We start from the raw sequence: 21,822 nt of genomic DNA, 5'->3' as shown, positions 1-21,822 counted from the left end.
AGAAGTCATTAATTGTACCTCAAACTAACTTACGTTCTTGAAAAATTAGACAAAATACACTCCATACATAGATTATGCATTCTGCAGACAAAAAGAGGATGTGAACAGTTTTAAACACATGCCTTGAGCATGGAACTCCTCAGTCTCTACCAGAATTTTGAGTTGAGAATGCTATTATACAGGATTCGTAATATTAAGAAAAATACCTACCTAACTCTTCTGCAGTAGTTCCAGAGGAATCGCACCTATAGCTAATACCTCACTGTGCAAACACATCAAGAGAGGCAACCTTTTCTCAAGTCTGTCTTTCATTCAAAGCAAATATTACATCAGCCAAAAAGAATAATCTTAAACCTCTGAATCATTCTGAAAAGTTACTTTTCTACTTGAGCTCAAAGGAGACAAGTTTTAAGTATCTATAGATGTGCAGCTACATGTGCACATTTCTCCAGCATAGTTACCTCCTGCTGTAAGTATTCTCTACCTCTTCTGATTTTCAACAGTCCCTCAATCCTGTTTCCTAGACATTTGCTTTGTTGTTAACTCTCCTTGCTGTTATTCCTTCTTATGCTGAATTCTGTTATAACACTTTTCCTCACCTCTTCCCTGTCACCTTTAAGTTTTCATCATCCAATACAAACTTTTATTGTGTGCAGAATTCAGTCTATTTCTGGCACAGTGTAGACACAGTCTCTGCAGAGTCACAGTCCCTCTGTCTTATATTCCCTGCCTGCTCTATTCCATGTATTCAAAAGGCTTGTGCCATATAGGCTACTCTGCAGATATTGAAGCTGGTGTAACTTACCAGATGCCACTAAAAAGGAGATAAAGGTTTCATCATCTAGAGACCCTTATAAAATTCTCGATACAATTTTGTTTTGGCATCTATGATTCCGAAGACATGTCATCAGTATTTTTCAGAGAATCTTGAAGCCTGTATTTGTGATGGCTGGTCTTTAAGACTACTTAAATCTATGTACTCCGGTGAGAAATAGTAACTCAATGGTAGCCCATCCTGCAACTGCATAGCACTTTTGAGCTAACTAATTCAGGAACTGTTTTAGTCCCGCCTTCTCTTCCCCACACCTCTCTCCTGTCCCCTTGCTACCAGCTTAAAGCTCTTTCTGAATCTGTTCTTGAAACTGCATTGCCTGGATTCTACACCAGCTACCCAGCTGACAGAAATATTCTGACACCCTGTCATTTCACTGCCAAATTCAAAGGTATGTAATAACATGAAAAAGCCATAGGAGTAACAAGTATATTCATTTCTAGATTGCTACAACCAAATCCTGGGCTGCTGCAGCCAGATTCAGGCCTGTTATCAGTATAAAATGACCTCTACTGGTCAGAAAGATTCTCCCCTTTTTCTTCCCTCCTGTGTTGATAATTCTAATTTAGTACCACACCATTCCTAGACCAAAACATTGTTGAAACAATCAGCTGGTAGTTATGCTTTGATGCAAGTAGTAAGAGCAAAAGGTTGTCTCTTAGCTTCATCAACTCAGAATTATAATTTTGTTGATAACAAAAAAAGTTAACATACACCAATTGATACATAAAATCTGAATAACCTGAGCTTGTAGTACTCTCAAAGTAACAGTATGTCAACAAGAAATAAACCACAGTACTGCAAATTCATTAAAATACTATTATTTAAATTTAACAACTGTTTTTATGATCTGTTTGCAATTCCCTATGGTATTTCAATATTCTTCAGTCCCATGAAAATAACCAACTACTGTATTGATATGTATGAGAAGGAACATGCAGTTATTAACAACTGTGATAATTGGAACAAAAAGATTTGAGCAGAAATAGCTGAATTTAGACAAGTCACTTACGTACAGCTTCAAAACCATTACTTGATTTGGATGATCACAGATTCTCATATTAATGCTCCGTGACAATTAATATTTGCAGTTCATACAAGCATTCTGCTGAAGGAATGGTTAATCAGCACTTTGAATCTTGCTTAGACCACCATTAGTAAATTTAGTTTTTCTAAGCCAGTTTCACCATTTTAATAGGATATGGCAATGACCATCTTTGAGGTCCTCCTGATAAAATTAGAGAATATTAGTTATAGAAACTAAAGAAAAAAAAAGCAAAAATAGTTAGATTTAAAAAGAAACAACATGCATAAAGACATATGCCTCCAAGTTGCCATCTGCTTTCATTTTCTCCTCCTCACTTCTTGTTTTCCAACCATCCTCAAACTCCAGCTTTCAAATGCCTTCTTTTTAAAACAATCCAACTCTCCCTCCTACTCTCCGAGTTTATTTGTTATCTTTTTCTTTTTTTGGAGGGCACGTTTTATGTTATCTCCCCCTCCCCTTCCCCCCACCCCGCCCCTTATAACCTGTAAAAATTTCTCCTGTTTTGATACTGAATTTTTTTTACTATGGGATATGACCCTACACAGAATCAATTTTATCTCAGGAATAAAGTCTTGCACAAATTCATTTGCACATATGTTATTGTATCTTTCATAAAACAAGCACCAACCTAAGAACACCACACTTAACTATAAAACCTATATACTATTATTACATGCTTACATGTATTATATACTTACATGTAGTGTAAGAGAGACCTCTATTAGCTGCTTTCTGAAAACAATCCCCTCTAATATGAAGTCAGAACCCAAGACCTCCAAAACACAAACCAGAAATCAAAGTAGTCTTCTTAAAAATGCTTCTGTAAGACCTTAATTGTATAACATTGTATGAAGTACTTCTGCATGAATAATACCCCCAATAACTACCATTACATGCTCTACCTTCCTATGGCTTTTAAGCCATCAATTATATTTCTACTCTGTCCATATAGGAATATACAGGGGGAAAAAAAAAAAAAACCAGGGCACCCATTTGTAACAAAATAGTGTCAACATGTATGTATGTACAACATTCACTTTATTTCCTCTGACTCTCCAGATAAGCTAGAGTAAAACAAGTGATGTTATTGCCAATAAATGAGCTGCAAGAACAGCTAAGGCAGCATTTGCATGCAACAGAATAAAAAGAGGCAGTACTGCTTTCATACGCGTTGCTTGCAGGTGAGATATCCTATGCTCCCTTAAAATTACCTGTCCTTGAAAATACAGACATGAGTAGTTTGTCTCTTCTGATGATCCACTAAAGCAGGAATTAGTGGCTCTTTGACTGAAGAGGAAGGCAACAGGCAAGGATGGACTGTACAAAGTAACCTGGCAACTCCCACACTGATAAATAAGCAATAGAGGAAAACAATTTATTTTGCTTTCCCTTCAAAAATTCACTCTGTCATTGTTAATGTACTTATAGCAACGCATAGAAATTCACTCTAGGCGATAAAACTATGACTGGAAATGTAGCAACATTTATCTGTGGCCATTATTTGTCACATCATACCAGAGATAAAAATTGTCACCGAAGATCCATGTTAAAAAACATTGCTATTCAGGAATAGGGATTTTTCTAGTGGTGCGTATGAGAGGAAGCCTGTCCTATAGCATAATTTCTTCTGTTCTCTATACCACATACCTTCAATGCATACATAGAAATAAGAGGACTACTCCCACAAATGTAAACACATCCTTCTCTTGTAAGCAGCTACTTTGCAATTTAATGCAGCTGGTCACCTTAGTTTCATAGGTGCAAATTTTGTTAAAAAGAAGAAAGTACATTGCAGTAAAAAAAACTCTATTCTCATAGCTAAAAGCTCAAAAATGAAAGGAAAATATTTATCTCAGGAATGGAAAGGAAACATTTTGCAGGTTAAGATATCCTTTTGTACCTTCATCTGCTGCAGAAAGAGATACTATCCTTTCCTAAAAATAAACTGAAAAATACATACATATCTTTACATTGATTTAAATCCTGATTTTAAAGGCAGAAATTCTGTCATCCAAAGCAAGGACCATAGTCTCCTGGATTCTTTCCCTTTAATTGACTGGCTGTTGAAGACTGAAGCTTGGCTTGTGAGGACAATGCTCTTTTGTAACATTTAGCTCTGAGGACCACTATTTTCACTGTCTGTTGTTGGATAACACTACAAACATGGAAAGAGCAGGTAAAAATCAAGGAACACACTATTAATGTGAGAATTTGGGGACAAAATATTTGTGATATTCCTTTCTGGAGTCCCCAGTTATTCCACCAATAACATGACTATATCAAAGAGAAAAGCTAACTGTTGAGAGTGCAGATCTTACCATATAGGTAAAAGAAACTGTTATTGGAGTGCTGGAAGTATAGTGAAGGCTGTTGTGAACACTGAACAGCAGTTTTACTGTCTTGGAGCCAGATTAGGCTCAAAAGGAAAGAAGGAAGAGGTAAAAAAAAATATTGATTATTAAAAATTAAGACACAAAGTTGTTCGGCTGCTGTTGCGCAAAGGCAAAGCCATAGCGGTTGTAGAAGCTTGGACTGCATGTGTGACCTACTTAAAAAGCACAAGGGCAGCTGAAGAAAGTTTGGATAGAAGTTTAGAATGGACTTTGAATAAGAGAACGCGGGAACCTGAAGGATTTTATTCCAGCCAGTATAGAACTGTACCTTTCCATTCACACCTTTATAAAAGAGATGAAAAATGACTAGTCAGACTAAAATATACAGTTGGTTTTCAATGCATCTTTCTATATTGATGAAATATCAAGAAGGTAAATTTTTACAATGATTAAAAATGCATCCTACTATGCACAGCATACAGTTCATTGGAATATAGCTCTCTGAACTTGACTACGTTCCAGATGATTAAAGATTTCTTCTTCTGTTTCTGGAGTGAGCTGTATATTATCTTTGATTGGAGACAACGGATCTGACTTTTTACAAGAAGGAAGTTTTTCATACTCTCTGCACAAAAAAAAGACACAACAAAACCCAAGAATGTTTTATGTTTCTAACAACATGCCTGTAAGAACATATGCGTTATAATAAAGCAAGACTCCTCACCTGACTACTCATTCATCTATGGATAAGCCCAAAATAAAAATTTGTGAGGGAAAGTTTTAATTTTAATTACGCTACAACTGAACAACTTCACTGGAAGAGATTTCAACTCTTCCAACTATCCTGTGACAAAATAACAGCTATCACTTTTATAACTGAAAGACTGTATGTACCATATCATACTCTGGGTTATACAGTGTTCCTTAACATTTTAAGTCTTCTAAATAACTGTAGTTTCCTATATATCCCATGAGTCTTAACATTAGAACAGATTAGTGTCTCACATGATTTACTTGCCATCAGATGATATAATTCTTAAGACAGACAGTTAATTAAGAAGCATTTTAAAATCTGAATAAACAATAAACAGAATACTCAGAGCTAAGTCAGTCCTGGCAGTGAGAAAATCTTTTATTGAACTAAATTAAGAAAAGAATCCCCTAAAAGCTTATTTAAAAATACTTTATAGATATTATTCACTTCTATGTAAATAAAAATATATATATAAAAGTATATATATATAAAAGTATATATCCGGAAGTTACAGATCACCCAAAACTGGATGGACAAAATTTTGATGTTGGGAACTAAGTCTTGGAACCATCAGCAGGGAAAAGGAACAGAGTGCCATCTAGGCTCACTCTGTTCTATCTGTCTGTATTTTGATAAATCAAAACAATGAATTTTCTCCTTGTGAATGACCCTGGTCAGACATTTCCAATTAGAAGTCAAGCAATGCATACACAAACACTTTCACTTCCTCTTTGAAACTGTAATTCTTACCCCAGCATAATAAAAAATTATATTATTTTTATTTATATAATAATAATATATAATATCCTTATATTATATAAAAGTATTATATTATCCTTTAGCAAGGGTAATAAAAAGTAAGATTTCTAAAAACATTAATACTGTAAGTAACATTTTTAAAACAAAAATCAGTTGTATGAAATAGCCTACCATAAGGCTCAAACCTACCGAAATACATTCATCTGACTTAACACATGTTCAATCTCACATTTATTAATACTACTCAGTGCAGAGAGAATACTTTTGTCCTACTCACATTTGTTTTCAGGTTAATGAGAAAAATAATTTTATTTAATTATTCAAAGTTCAGATTGTTACTTGGAGCCCGGAAAGCTTTGTCACTAGGAGTTTTTATCCAAGTCCATGAAAATAACGTAAGTTAGAATAATTACACTTTTGTTTTGTTCGTTTGTTCTAAAATAATCCTTTTCCTTCAAGTTCAAAACTTGAAGGTATTTGTAGAAACTTCAAGTTAGCCAAGTCGTCTGCACAAGGGAAAACAACGTGCAAAAACATCTCTTGTAACCCGACTTCAGCTAACAGAAATATTTCATCAATTCACCATCATCTTCTGACAATCAGCCATCTCAAAATGTGAAAGGCACATAAAGTCAAGTAGAAAGAATCTTGAATACAAGAAATTCTGGCAACTTTTATGCAACTTTTGCATTTAGACTAAGAAATGCCTTTTGGTATTTGATGTCAAATAATGGTAATAATTTTCGTATAAATGACATTAAACTAAATGCAATATTTCAATAAATGAATTTTAGCTGAAAGATTTTCCTGGTTGGAAAAAAGTAGTAATTAGAAGACCATATTTACCACAAATCATACTTCATGGTTATAGCAAGCTTAAGAAGTCAGAAATTTTATGTAGAAAATATCTATCTAAAGCCATTATCTTTATTGAATTGTGTGGAGTATTAGAGTCTGTTTTGAAAATAGTTTATTTGGGAAAAATAAAAAGTATACAGGGTGCTAAATAAAGGCTAAAGGCACTCACCTTTTAAACTGGAAGTTTTTCCGGAGTTCACCAATGGCCGCTTGCAGTCCCAGCTTATTTTCAACATCACAGTGATTTCTCTTTTGCACAGGTGACAGTTTCCTACTTAATCCACTTACTTTAGCTGGTGTCAATGGCTTGAGCTTTGTTACAATACGCGACCCTACACAGCTGGATTTATGTAAACCAGGAACCTGTGAGATTTTAATATTACAGCACAAATGGTTAAAATGGCAACCTGTAAGCAACAGGAATTATGCTGCAAAGCTTATAACAAAAAATAAAGTGCTTTACATTGTGTTGAGATAATGCAATCTGAACTGCCACAACTAGCACTGAATGTTTTTTCATATGTACAAGTACATGAAACTCATTTTGCCATGACTTAATTCTTGTAATTAGGTCACTCAGTGCGATTTTTATATTTCATATACTCATCCCCCACAATCTCTTATATTCCTGTCAATTTTTTGGGTCAATACCAGGCTAACTGGCTGATAAAAAGCATCATAGCAGCATTCAGAGTAGTTAATACTGATAAAATACTGTTTATCATTTTTGCCTTCTTGAACTTCATGCACAAAAAGTAATAAGTTTATTTTAACAAAAAAAGAAATACACTAAAGCCTGATCTGCAGGATTTTTTTTTTCTGCGTAGCTTACCACATTTCATAAATTAGAAGTTATACCTATTGCTATCTATTTAATCACTCTTCCTATTTGTACTATATGTGCATAATCGGAGCACAGTTAAATATACATAATGTACTTTTAGACAAAGCTAAAACTTTCTTTACCAAATAAGTTCACACATGGCAAAAGGCCACGAATAACTTGTTCATATATTCCCCTCAATTACCAGCTTCCAAGTGATCACTCAGTTCTAGCCTGCTGTTTTAGATTTATCTGGCACTATGAGGACCAAAATGTAATTATCAAAATACAATACCTACAGAAGAGATTGTGACTGCCTACAGTTGTAAGTTCTTATTTTATAATTGGCTACATAAGATTAGTTTACAACACGTAAGTTTTAAATAATGCACCTATTTCCATGTGGACAATGTTAAGAATAAAGCATTTTGCTCTAAATGAATTATCTGTTTTGCTGGATCACCTTTGGTGATGACACAGCTCTGCCTACTTCAGGTGCTTCACTTAACTAATGCAAAGAGCTCTTCCTCATCCAAGTATTTACTATTGATCACCTAATAACTTTTTTCTTGAAATGAAAAAGGTTAGCAGCCTTTTCTTCACACAGAATTCATACCTCAGTTCTTTCCAAATGACATCGCATTTTGTGATTCCCAACTGCACACACACATTTAAATTGAAATTACATGGTTTTTACCTGAACAAACTAAACAGATCTTGAAATCCCAAATGAAAATTGAAAAAACAAGAAGTTTAAGATTAAATTAATTTAAATTAGAACAAGGATAACAGTAGAAAATAAAAATAAAATCCTAAAGCTCCCCACTTTTTAGTGTTGTGCTGTTCATCTATCACCTTAGCAATTTTGAAACACTCATGAAGTCACCCATAATCCTACATTTCTTTGTCATACTGAATTACATTGGAGTTACAACTAACCCCAAAGTAGGCAAAGCTACACGTCAAACACCCACTAAGAAACTAAAAACCAGGGTACATTGCTCTCTTTTGTCAATATTACCCTCATGCTGAGCTTGCAGCAATTATGGAAAATAATTAGCAGTAGAAAACACAGCTGGAATACTATCACAGAAAACTACAAGGTCCTAGAGACCTCATTATCTTATAGCCACCTGTTGGTGAAAAGCTTCTATTAGTTTTGATATAAAAATTGACTAGCTAGATACTTCATATTTTAGATTTGAACCATGATAAGGGTTGATAACTTCCCCAGATTACCTCCCCCAGTTACTACATTTCTCCACAGATCAGCTATATTATTCAGCTTATCAAAATAAGAATAATTAATGTTTTAAGTGATTGACTGCTTCTTCCTTAAATCTGGAACTCTTAATTCGCTTTAGTATCTTTTACTGTACTTAGCACAAGCAGTAAGCAATCCTAAGGGAAAACTGAGCCAAAAGTGCTTCTCCTTATCTCTACCTTCCCCTCTTCAATCCTGGCTACTTGTTCCAGTTGTCTTACTGGTGCTATGACCCACACAAGCCTGGGAGTCTGGGTGGGCCCACATGATTGGCCTTTCGGCTGTTGTCAAGTTAGTGTGCAGCCAGGTTAGTTTCCTGGTCCAATTCGTTACAAGTATTATATAATTACCAGCACATAACGGAAGCAGACAGAATGCATGGACAAAAATACCCCCCTAGTAGCTGCTTGTTTTAAACTAACCCTGCTGTCCTCAGATTTTCAGCAGATTCCTATTGTCTGAAGAGCTTCAAGCATCCTGAAAATTTGTTTATATACAATGCTTATATTATCTCAGTACTTTCACACTGTGTATTCCCCAATATACCTTTAAGGTGAGCAAAACACTACGCAAAACAGATTAAACACATTCTTAAAACAAAAGCAATAAAATTCTGAATCCCAGTACAATTTCGTTTCATAGCTCAGTCTTTTTGAGTAGAAGTGAGCAAAATGTTAACCTAATGAAAAAGCATCAATTTTTGTTCCAGCTGTTCTAGAATAAAGATGTGAATTCCTCCTTAACACAGAAGTTCCTAACAATAACCACAAGATGTCACTGTTATACAAAACATGCACAATATTCTTGGTTGGCAGAGAAGCTTGCGCTTTTTAGTCTGCCTATCAGGAAAAAAGTTAGTAAGGGTGTGCGCCAAAAAACGAAAGTGTCTTCCTTTGACTTCAGAATATTTTGGCAAATTCTAGTGATGATGCTTAAGGAGTCAGTGTGCTTCTAGTTGTTAAGGTCTTAGAAGTTTTGTAAATTAGACAAATGGGTAAAGCTCTTAGAAACGTCACAAAAACAATGGACATAGTTTGACATTTAAACACACTTTTTCTAGTAAAAAGAGGAAGGAGGCTGCTAAACCAGCAGATTTATCAAAACAAGCAATGAATGAGTTTGTATCTTGTGACTATAACTGGATTATGAACATGACTGCACTTTGTATGATAAAACCTGTGTATTTAGCATGCCTGAGGAAAATTAAGAAGTGTTCTTTTGCCTTATCTTAGCTTCTTATTTTATGCTGAAGGGATTAAAATTCCCAAAAAAGTTGCAACTGTGATATCAATCATAGGTGGCCTGGTTATATTTCATCCCAGCTCTGACATAGATGAACAAGAATATAATTTTATCCTGCCAGCATGTGCATTGTTTAAGATCTTTCATTAAGAGTTCTAGAATGAACTAGTAGAAAGCAAAAACTGATTTTCAGAGTTTAGTAGAGCTCATAGTAAAGTTAGAAGAATTCTTACCTTTGTCTTTATGATCGTTCTTTTTCTGTAAGTTTGAAGAGCAGAAAATGCTGACGACTGAATACATTGATCACCAACCAGTTTTGAATTTAAGTCAGATTCCTTCATCAAAAGAAAATTGATTAGGATTTAAAACAGGTTTGTGTCTTGTTTCATTTTTTAACACAAAGTATATTTTTATATTTACACATATATACCTTACAAGCAATTCTAAGAACTTACACAAAAACCTGGGCTTATTTTCTGCAAACAACATTATGGTGACACACATATGCTTTCTGAAAGGACTTCTTCAGAGACTAAAAAAAGCAGAGAACAAAAGCCAGCCTACCAGGATTTTTTAGGACCCACTGTAGTGGTAGCAGTGGAAAGACTGCAGACAAACTAAAACCAGAGAACAGACTTGATTTAAGCTAGTAAATCAATCCTTTCTATACAACTACGTTAAGCATTGACAAATTTTGTTAGCACAAACTACACATTCTACAGTGTATCATTTTGAAGAGAAGACTTTGCTGCCTGATTTCTTTTATAATTTAAAGTGAAAGTAAATACTGAAACCATGGGTAATATTCTTACTTCTGCATCTGAACTGTTGTTAGAAATATGCGGTAGTTCTGAAGACTCCAAATTGCATTCTGACAGCTCACAAGAACTTTGAGACTGCGATGACCGTTCCAGTTCTATTAAGGGGGAGGATTCTTTCTCCAATTCACCACATGCTGCCCCACTCTCTGTTTGTATCCCATTCATCTGATCTTGGGATACCGCACAGTTGCTTCTCTGTTGGTGAAACTGCTGTGAAAATACAGTACAAGATGGACCAGGATTTCCTGAATTACGTATGAGGCTGCTAAACCACCTGAAGCAGTTTTTCTGTGTTTCTCCAGGAGGTGTAAAGATAGTCCTTGTTGAATTTTCAGTTTCTGAAAACTGAGAAACATTTTCTGCTACATGTTTTACTTCCTGTTTCTGGCAATCCTGCTCAGCATCTTGAGTTAGGTCACCGTCATCCTTCCTTGTTGTACTATCAAACATAATTGCATCATTGCAGAAAAACCTAAAAAAGTACAAAAAGGTGAAGACAATGGAGAAGAAAGTTACTGTAAATAAGTATGTCATATCCAAAATCCAATAGTTGTCTATATCCATCAATTTTATTTTTGAAGTCCACTTGCAGACACAAATTATTTTGACAATTAGTAAAGTCTTAGTCCCTCAGGGAGGCAGCACTTTACAGGTAACAGCAAAAAAAAAAAGTGAAAAAAAGCATGCATAAACATGTCATTCATTAACTGATATACTAATAAGATCCTTAATCTGGAAAGGGGAAACACCTAGGAATCCTACAAAGTTAAAAAATATCTTTATTAATTATCATAAAGCTCAACAGCAGTGAAACACTTTAGCATTTCTTATCAATGAGAACTAGAAGCTATCTAGTTCTTTACCATGCTATAGCAGCAGCTCCTAAGTGGAAGTCAGAGCTTTTTAAGAAACTGACCATTGCTTTAGAGAACTTATTACCGCTGACAACTCCCAATTTCTGATGCAGCATAACAAATCTTCCAACTCAGGAAGGTGTGTGTTAATGCTAAAGAACATCAATATTAGCCTCTTCCATAAAATTACACGTCTCAAAAATATTCAAATTATTTAAGATAAATATTACATTATAAGAGACATAATTGTGATAATATTTTGCAAAACCAATTCAAGTAGCTGTGGCTAAGTTGAAACAAAAACCCATAACACACAGCAAAAAAAAAGCAAACCCAGACTCTCTCTTCTCAAAGTGCTGGTACAGAGATCAGGAGCATGAACTGAATGGAATACGAATAGGTATTTGTCATACAGTATGATCAGGTTTGGCTTGACTGAAACAAACAAAAAACCCTATCAACATAAGTCAATATAGTTACTCACTGCTTAAATATTTGGCACAAAGCAACTTTTTTTTTTTAGATGTGTCATATGACCTTTACCACAAAAAGAAATCTGGCCAATTCCTAATTAATTTTGATACCCAAAGGCTAGACTGAGTTGAATAGTCTCAGTCTTTATCTCTGCAGTAAAAAAAGACATTTATCTACCTAGTTCATGCATAGACAGCATACCTAGCACAAATGGTTCTCCATCTCTGCTCAGGACTACAGGTGCATTAATACAGTTGCATAAAAAAGGCTGAGGTAACATTTTTCTCCTCTTCAGTTTTCAGATTATTTCAGCAACCAGGACAGCAAATAGTATTTTGCTACTTATTAAAACATGTGAGGCAATCATACCTGCTTCTTGTTCCTGGAACAACTACAGCATCCTTTTCTTTGTTTTTCCTTTGTAGAAAGGAAGCAAATTTATTTCTAACTCTGGGCAAGGCATTAGAGCTTTCCTGAGTGACAGAATTCCCTGAAGAATCAAGGTTTTGCATTGCTGAGACATACTTTTGTGTTTGACCATCATGATCACTCTCCTCCTTTAATTTTTTTGCTTTTGAAAATGAATATTGATTCAACAGATCTCCATCTGAGACTTCGTCTAAACCAAAAGACAATATAAGTATCAGTATACAAGTGTGTTCTAGAATTAACCAGTTATGAAAGAACTGAGCATTACATATTTACACCCAGAAGCCTAAAAAAATAATAAGGTCTGGTAGGAAAATTCTTGACACTACAGTTTAGAAGACTTTAACACAGTTGTTTTCTAGTAAATAGCCTTCAAAGTAACTTTCTTTGAAAAGGTAGATGGAGTGACAGCAACACAGCTGAAAAGAAACATGATGTTTGGTTGGTTGGTTTTTCAAACACTTCAAAAGCAAAACTGAATTTGATCTAAAGGCAGGTTGCTAAGCCAGGGAGTAGGAAGATATCAAGAGTAACAAAGACAAAAAAGGAGCCATAATAACATAACAAAAAAGTAAAGGCAGCAGAGGATGAGAAAATACTTAACCATATCAGATGAAGCACAATGGGAAAAAATAATTGCTTCTATTACAAGCCCACAGCTCATTTCAGAGCATAAAACTTAAGTGGTATAGAACACAAGATTTACAGGGGATAAAGGCAGCACAGTGTTGGAAGAGTACAGAAAACATTCTTTAAATTTTCTGGCTCACCAAATACCAACTCTAGAAAAACTAGGTTGTTCCCTTTGCTTCACATGCCATTTTAAGATGGAAATTAGAATAAAAAGTATTATAAAATAGAACAGATGGTATTAAACATGACAACTTAAAATTGAAAGCAATGAAATTTTATAGCAAATTTAAGTTAAAATTAAGTGCTGCTGAAAGTTTGCTGCCACTCTTAATTATTATGTAGGCTTTAATATTCATTAGTCTGGCAGCTTGTTAAAAACAGAATACAGACAAAAAAAAAAAACCCAAACCTAAGAGTTAGGCCTCTAATATCTCATGCTATCAATCCCAAGATAAAATCCTTTCTTTCCCCACAGTCATCTACTGTTATTTATATCCTTCTTTTAATGAAAACATACCACTCCTTGGCCTTTTTGCTAAGAGCTCTTTGACTGGAAGTTTTAGTCCTTTAACACTAATTATCTTCTCCATGCCTTTGGTTGTTGGTTTCTCTAGTAACTGCATTTTGTGAGGAACAGTATCTGCATCATGGCCAAGCTTGTAGTCTCTGCTCCAAATGCTATTTACATGATTAGCAGGTCTGTCATTCCAGCCACAACTTCTCTGCTGCACAGGCTGAAAAATAAATAAATAAATGAAAAGGCACAAGTTTATAATTTTGCCTTCTACATATGATTTCTTGATTTGGCATATAATGACATTTAATCATACTTTTTCATGAATGTTCAGACTCACATGAAAATCTTAATATATAACTTCAGAACAAAGGCATACCTGTGCAGTGTCAGGGTTATAATTATCAATTTGTTCCATTGTATCAATATCAATGTTGCCAATGGCAATTTGAAAGGCAGTATCATCACCAAGATGTCTGTTCCCATCATATTAAAGGAAAATATCTGAATATTACACCAAACTTCAAGAATCATCACATGAAAGCTGTTTCCCATTTTTGTTCTAAAAGGCACTGCTAGAATATCAACCAAAAACATTAGTACTTCTACTCGTGGCTCAGTCTAATGCAACAACAACTGCAATAGATCTGCAGTGCTTAGCAAATAAAAAAACTCAAAAGGAAAACCTTCACTCATCAGCAGGAAAGTTACAATCTTTCTCTTTCCTGATTTCTCGAAATGCCGGAGTTTGTTGCTTGATGAACATACAAAGCTAGTAGCTACGTCAACAGCCCTTCTCTTTCTTAATTTTCCTAATCTTACATGTTGAAATTTATGCCGCACAAATGTGGCAAAATTCTACTTGTTCTATAGGAAGAAATACTTGGTAAAACAGGAAATGCTTAGATTAGGGAATAAAGTGAACCCAGATTGCGAGAATTAAACTGGCAGAGATAACACACCTAACATGGGCAGAAGCTAAAGACAGTCTTAAACAGTTTAAGTATAATCTGTATTTAATTAGTTGGTTTTTAAAAAGAAAAGGAAAAAAAAAAAAAAAATCGGTAATGTCCACCTAAAGTGGCATGTCACTCAGTCTCTGCACTTTTTTTTAATTAAAATCAGAGCAAAAGAGAAAAGAACTTCCTAAGATTGCATAAAAGCCAGACTTTAGTCAACAGCAGAGATGTAATGAAAAAACAGAAGTTCACCACAAATGCAATGAACAGCAGAAGATCCCACATCTGCTCACCCTTACTTCCCAACTCTGCTGTTTTAACACAAAGGATACCGTCCTGCGTAAATTAGTGTTTCTGGATCAATATCATCCCCATATGCATTCAGAGGAACTAATTTTCTTTTGACAGGATCAAAAACTAACTGATAAAGGAATGTATTATTGGCTCGTGTAAAACCCTGTATGTATTCTTCTGGTACTGTTATATTCATCTTCAAGTACTGTCCCATTTTTCTAATAACCTGTAAAAAAAGAAATTACTCAACTTTATCATTTAAACAAGTTATACAAAAAGTTAACTACATTTCAATTATTAAGTATCTTTGCTTGTAATTAAATGTAGAATGTGTTTCCTGCTACAACAAACAGATTCAACTTAAAAGGGAAGGAAAAAAGAAGTTTTGTACATTATTTTCTCACTTTCAAGTTGTTTACCATCACATAAATAACAAAATTCAACTCTTTAAAAATATTTCTTGTCCAATAAATAAATACAGAACCCGAATAGAAATAAAGAACATCTTAAGGTATATTTGTTTAAACTAATGCATATCAAATTTTATCATTTATATTATCAGAACACGTAAGCAGTTACACAGGTGTTTTTAGGATAGAAAAAAACAAATGCAATCAGATTTTCTCCCCACCTCTCCATTACTCACTACAAACGACTACATATTGATCTGGTAGCTCCTCCTATATGTTGTTACTGCACCATAGAAACTCATTGATCTCTACGTTTTCCAGTTTCACAGAAGGCAGATTATGTTCTTTTGAAGATGGAATTTTTCATACTGTTAGAAGACAGAGTTTCTCCTCTCCAAGTAAAGCAACTGTGTTTTGGCCATGCATCCTAAACGCAGGGAAATTTACCCATCTAATTAAGAAGTAAGAGTTTGAACAGGTACTGTTGGAATACTTCGTACCTTTTGACTCACTTATGACTTTCCAACACCACTGGAAAACAGCCGTGATTAATCACGACAAATTACTAAGTGAAAAGTTTTTCAAATTATTAATTCCCAACATTTTGCTCAAAAAGAGATACATTAAAGGAAATCATGATTCATATGGGAAAAGTTCTAAGTTCCCTTTTTAGTTACACAAAACCCAATCAAACCACTTGCTTTGATGCCTGCTTTACATAACACAAAACATTTTCAAACTAAAACTCCTGTACAGCATGTGAGAGAAAAAAAAAAAAACAAACACACACTAGAGCATACAAGTAACTTAAGAAAGACACTAGACTGCATATTTAAATACTTTTCTAAATTACATTTACCTGCCTCCAGCAAAGCCACATAGGTATTTTTCTTATTAGCTCTTAAAAATCTGTCTTCTCCCTTACTACCTACACAGAAGTTATTCCCACTCTCTTAGCCTCTGTATTTCCTAATCTAGATTTGTTTTCATTTCATACATTGGATAAGAAACAAAAACAAAAAGCACCTACTTTATTTTTTGTTTTGCACCATAAAATTTTCTTCCATAATGTTTCTAATATTTAAATGTCTGTATCCATATGTATGTAATTAAATGCAAGAAAGGAATCAAGATTCCTAATTCCTGTCCCCCCCCCAATAAAAGTGTACTTATACAAGAATAACAGTGTTCACTTAGCAGTTCTAATAACTAATCTGCAAAACCAGAAGACAACGCATGTAATGAGGTGAAAAAAAATCTCTCCTCAAACAGAATGTCCTTGAAGGATTAGAACAATTCTTTAGTTCAGTTTAGTTTGATATATTTCATTAAATATATAATGCTTCAACACTTGAGTAAGTTTAGCTCAGAGTCTTTCTAAATCACAGGTAAAATAATTACTTATTTTAGCATTCTCCTCAAAACGGAAGAAGTCAAGAACCCCTCATATTTTCAATTCAATGTTATTTTCGTATATACTAATATAGGCTCCCAAAAAGCCAATGCACAAAGCAAAACCAAGTTTACCTTTATAATATCTGGATTGTTTGCTATTTTTAGTAACTTGCATGCTTTAGCTAACCCAATTCCATGAATTGAGGAGAGGTAGTCACAACCGGAAAGAATACACATGTAGCGGAATTTCTCTTCTGTAAATACATTTCCAAGCTGCTTGCAGTTTCCTAGTCGAGCTCGATCTATCTCTAGTCCATTTCCAAACTTGTCAATTTTCAGAAACACCTGTAAATTAAGAGGAAGCATAAATAATAACTTTCACCCATATAAGGTAGTTCGTTGTACTTGGTGGCAACAACAGGGGCTGGATGCTATTCTCCTTCTTTTGTTTCCCCCTTTTACTGTAGAAGAAAAACTTCATACATTAAACACATTTAGCAACTTCAAACTCCACTTTTAAGGATCAGCAAGAGGTAAAGGTTATTAGTGTTTCCTTTCATACCTTTTTACATCCAAAAGCTAGAAGATCAGAGTCTTCTGTAATTATAGCTTGAACCATGCCAGTCTTATTAAGATAAGCCAACTGAGCATCAGCTTCATATGGTGCAACAATACAATCAATTCCCCGGGCTCGTGCAGCCTATATGTAAACAAGAAGCATACAAGTACTTTACATCAATCTTCGGTAATTGTCTTAAGACATCTGAAAGCATGAGAACTTCTACCCTAAACTACAACCACAATCTTTTTGCTCACATACCCATCCCTCCTTACAGCCCAATATTTCATGCTCAAAACTCAGGTTTCAAGCAGTTTAGACCTATACAAACAGGTTTTCAATAACAGTCTTTCCTGTGTTGACCTGTAACACCATGGTCACTGCATCTGACCACAAGTACCAGTTTCATACTCATGCAAGTTATATTCTGGACAAAGGAACACAGCACTAGAACAGATGCAATACTATTTTGATAAAGGTCCTACAACTGCAGTGAAGGAGAGCAAAAATCTACTAGAAATGTTTTTAAGCAGCCGAAATTTTTTCTGTCGTCTATTCTCAGGCACTTGCTGAGGGGAAAAAAAAAAAAAAAGTGTTTACTTTTTGTGTAGCAAAAGTAAAATTGCTGGTGTTATCAAAGTTCATAGCAGTAGGAAGAGGTATATTTCAACTGACACATCATCACTATTTGCACAACTGGGCATAATGAAACTGAAGACAAGTTGAAGTTTGTTAACAGTACCCAACATAATCCAGGTAGAGCAGGAGTGTCAAACTAATTTTCACTGGGGGTGCATATCAGCCTCACCGCTGCCTTCAAAGGGCCAAATGTAATTTTAGGACGGTATAAATGTAACTATTCCTGCATTTATACAGTCCTAAAATAACATTCCACCCTTTGAAGGCAAAGGCGAGGCTGATACATCCCTCAGTGAAAATGAGTTTGACACCCCTGACTTAGAGGTTAAGGGGCAGATATTTTTCTTGTCTACATGGAAGAGGTAGTGATGTGACAGCTACCTTTTGCATAGATATTTAAAAAAAAAAAAAAAACAACACGAAAAATCAAACACACAAACAAAAAAAACCACTGTCAGTATCAACAGCACTGACAACTTACTTTAATAACTTCATGAGCCATAACATGGGTAACATTTATACTGCGCCCAAAACATTCCCTAGCTTCTGCCAGTCTACCTTCCTGCAACAATTGTTTCCCCTTCAGAAGACTGGCTTGACGCTTCCTAAAAGATAAACAAAAACATCCACCAATCTCGGATTAGCAGAAAGGAATAAGAAAGACAGACAGGAAAGGGGGGGGGTATAAATTCTTTTGCAGATAAACATTTCCCAAATCAGTTGTAGTGGGTAATTTTTTAAAACATAAGAATAACCAAGTCTTTTTATTGACACGGATAAGTAGATTGGCATGTTAAATTTATAATATTTTCTCAGAAAACAGTGACAACTCAAGAACTGAAATCAGCAGTGTAAAAGATGAGATTCACCCACCCTCAGGTTGCAGTAAAATAGATTTAATGGAACTTGGGAGTATCTGACATTAGAAACTTATTGGTTTAGAAAACAGAAGGCATAATTTGCTTAATTTCAAACACTGGAAATTGTTAGCTCCACACTGAAGGAAGCAAATGTCTCATAAGAATTTATAAATAAAAACCACCAGTGAAAATTTCTCACCACTTCAGTGAGAAGTCCCATTACACAGGGACCTGAATCCACACCTGAAGTAAGTTCATCTGATTATTTATAGAGAAAGATGAAGTGGTGTTATTTTTAAAGAAAATTATATTGGGAAGGAATATTTTTGTCTAGAGATCACGACAGCGGGTAAACTAAAAGCCTTTAATACATTATAGGAACTAATGCTCAGAGGTTTACTTCCTTCCTCTATAGAAGTGCTTTCATTTATGAAATGTGTTTCTATTTTTGGAATAAAACCTCTAAGAAGAGGTTTGTATGATTTTTAAATGTGAATTAAATTAAATAACACTACATCGCAGGGAAGTTTACCACAGATTACTAACTAGATGAAGTTTGAGGTTTTTCAACTTTAAAATGAATTATACTGTTAAACATCCTGCTTTGCTTGCAATTCAATACAGTTCAGTACTTACTCTCGTCTGGCCTTTTCCACTTCCTTCTTAGAAGGTAGGGTGCATCCATCAAATACCAAAATTGGTTTAATTCCAAATGAGAGGAGCATATCAACAAGTTTCATACAGAAAGCTATATAACTGTATCAACAATAACAAAAGAAAATAAATATAAACCTTATTGTTAAACACAAGTCTATTACATATCTTCTGTTTGCAGGAAAGGAGAACTGTAAGTTTAAGAGTAACTGGTGTTCAAGGATCATCATGGGTCATATATTGCCCCAGCATCACAAAAAGAGTAAGAACACTTGGATGCTGGTTTGTTTGGGGTCTTTTTATTTGTTTGGTGGTGGTGGGGTTTCTGTGTTGTGCTTGTTTGTTTTTAAGACAAATGCTCTACCTCCCAACTCAGAACTGGACTGACTGCTCCCTATTCCTACACAAAATGAATTGAGAACTTGAGTACAATTCAGTTTGATTTTCCTATATTAGGATTCAACACTGCCAAAAACTTTACAAGTTAAAACATGGATCATCTTTTTAGTTTCAGCAACTTATTTCATAATGACCAGGGAAACAGGAGGCAGATGAGTACAGTACATTTTCTTTCCCTGAAGCCTGGTCAAAGGCAGACTAAGTGCACTTTTCTAGAGGTGGAGGAGTGATAGAGTATTAAACCTCTCTTTGTGGAACTATCCACTTTTCTCTCAAGATGGTGGATACATGCTACGGACAGACACGCAAACGCTTTTTCCCATAATAAAAATAGAGGCACAGTATTGAAAATATTCCAAAAGACAGGAAAGCACCCCAAACTGTACTAATCAGTGAAGGTGGTGTATGGACCAGGAGGCAATCCTTCACTGCCTTCCAACCCTGTCCCGTAGTTAAATATTTGTAGCAAATTCCAGACTTTATGCATTCGCTTGGACCTCTGATCTCCTTATGCATTATTTCTACAGATCTGTATGAGTTCATTTCATGAGCAGCATAAAACTAAAAATCCAATAGCTGCTGTAAACACAAAGCGCATTACAAGGACGCTCAATACACGTATAAAAATCAAGTTTGTTTTTTCTTTTAAGGACACTGTTTAAAACAGCATGTGCAACCTTTCCAGCAGGGGTCAGGAAGGGGACAGAGAATGGTGCTTAGGAACACTAAGGATAAGAGCACTGAAGAAACTGGATTTAAAGCTACAAAACAGACTGAAAAATAATTATCATTTTTGAGAGACAGGAGCAAATAGGATTGTAGCTATGTAATACCTCAATTCAGATGAATTGTGAAGCGTGAAAGGACTCTACACTATAATTAAAGTGCCAGTCTGGAAAGCAATTTATTTATAACCAGCATTTCCATTCCCAAAAAGTACAACTGAGACTGAGAATTCAGAAGCAACAGTAAGAAGTGAAACTGCCTTAACTTAGTTTTTAGCTCAAGAAAAGCCAAACTAACAAAACTTCGGTTTGTAAGAGGGCAGACACTGAAATCTAACAAAGACTTACAGATCTGTCGGCTCTCCTCGGGCCAGCTTTTCAGCACAAGCATAAGCCCCTTTGTGCAACCAACAGTAGGTGTCCACAGCTACCGCCTGCCCTTTGTATTTCTTCACGTGGGTAGGCTCAGCAGCCTCCTTGATAAACTGGAGTAGACCATGAATCCCCATGATGTTGGTTAAACTGCAGGCGGGAAAACGAAAAGCGTGAGCACGAGTCTGACTGTCGGTCTGTGCACAAGGAACGTCAGGTTAGGTAGCGGACAGGGTGCCGGGCTGAACCAGACACGAGAAGCTCCTGCGAGTGCCGTCGCGCACCCTGCGCAGCGGCAGCTCCTGACCGCCCTCCGAAGAGATGCAAAACACGAAGCCAGCGGCGAGCGCGGCCCGCAGGGACGATCTCCCTGCCGCCGGCGGGCTCGCAGCGGGGGCAGCAGGACCCGCGCACGCCCCCCTACCCACAGCGGGGTCGGGAGGGCGCACAAGCGGTGCCGAGCACGGGCCGCTCCCCCGCTTCTGTCGGGGGCTCAGGGGCCGGCGGGGCTTCATGGACGCCCCCGCTCCGTCCCGAGCAGCTTCCACCCAGCGGCGCGCACGTACCGACACGGCGAACCGTACCTGTCCGGGGGCGAGAGGGCCTAAGGCAACTCTCCCGGCTCGGGGCCGCCTCCCCCATGGCGGCGCCGCCAACTCTACCTCAGCGCGGGCCACCGCTGCCCGGGGAAGGGGAGACACACACCGGGGGACGCGATCGCCAACCGCCGCGGGGCGCCGCGCGCCAGTACCTCGCTGGGGCGGGGGGAAGGGGTGGAGGCCCGCGCGCCGGTCCCCACGCGCGCCGCTCCGCTCTGCTCAGCCGTGGCGCGCGGCAGCAGCTCGGGGCTTTCAAGCAGCGCGCGCTCAGTGTAGTGGCCCCGCCCCAGCGGAAAACTACACGTCCCAGCATGCCCCG

General features: G+C 36.4%; 1 protein-coding gene across 2 annotated transcripts; it reads right to left on the bottom strand.

The window, feature by feature from the left end:
* Nucleotides 1-2,899: 2,899 nt before the first annotated feature.
* Nucleotides 2,900-21,811, bottom strand: EXO1 (exonuclease 1). Of its 2 annotated transcripts, none has more exons than XM_065057833.1 (14): nt 21,656-21,811; nt 20,881-21,054; nt 19,391-19,510; nt 18,376-18,499; nt 17,259-17,396; nt 16,829-17,041; nt 14,930-15,117; nt 14,018-14,114; nt 13,642-13,858; nt 12,432-12,681; nt 10,726-11,206; nt 10,147-10,248; nt 6,754-6,947; nt 2,900-4,838 (listed from the first exon to the last, which is right to left on the bottom strand). In XM_065057833.1, the coding sequence occupies exons 2-14, from the start codon at nt 21,039-21,041 to the stop codon at nt 4,697-4,699; spliced, it is 2,427 nt and encodes an 808-aa protein (XP_064913905.1). In that variant the 5' UTR covers nt 21,042-21,054; nt 21,656-21,811; the 3' UTR covers nt 2,900-4,696. The 2 variants fall into 2 exon arrangements, with proteins under 2 accessions (XP_064913905.1, XP_064913906.1); XM_065057834.1 differs by lacking the exon at nt 21,656-21,811 and adding an exon at nt 21,489-21,637.
* Between the last annotated feature and the right edge of the window lie 11 nt (nt 21,812-21,822).

Source organism: Columba livia, chromosome 3, assembly GCF_036013475.1.
Source record: "Columba livia isolate bColLiv1 breed racing homer chromosome 3, bColLiv1.pat.W.v2, whole genome shotgun sequence".
NCBI classification, from domain to species: Eukaryota; Metazoa; Chordata; class Aves; order Columbiformes; family Columbidae; genus Columba; species Columba livia.
This window is presented reverse-complemented; position numbering and strand designations above follow the sequence as displayed.

Coding starts and splice junctions, on each gene's coding strand:
- EXO1 (XM_065057833.1), bottom strand. CDS start 21,041: ATGGGGATTCATGGTCTACTCCAGTTTATCAAGGAGGCTGCTGAGCCT. Junction 14,115..14,929: donor ACACTAATTTACGCAGGACG/GTATCCTTTGTG, acceptor TGATGGGAACAG/ACATCTTGGTGATGATACTG. Junction 12,682..13,641: donor AGCAAAAAGGCCAAGGAGTG/GTATGTTTTCAT, acceptor CTTTTGGTTTAG/ACGAAGTCTCAGATGGAGAT.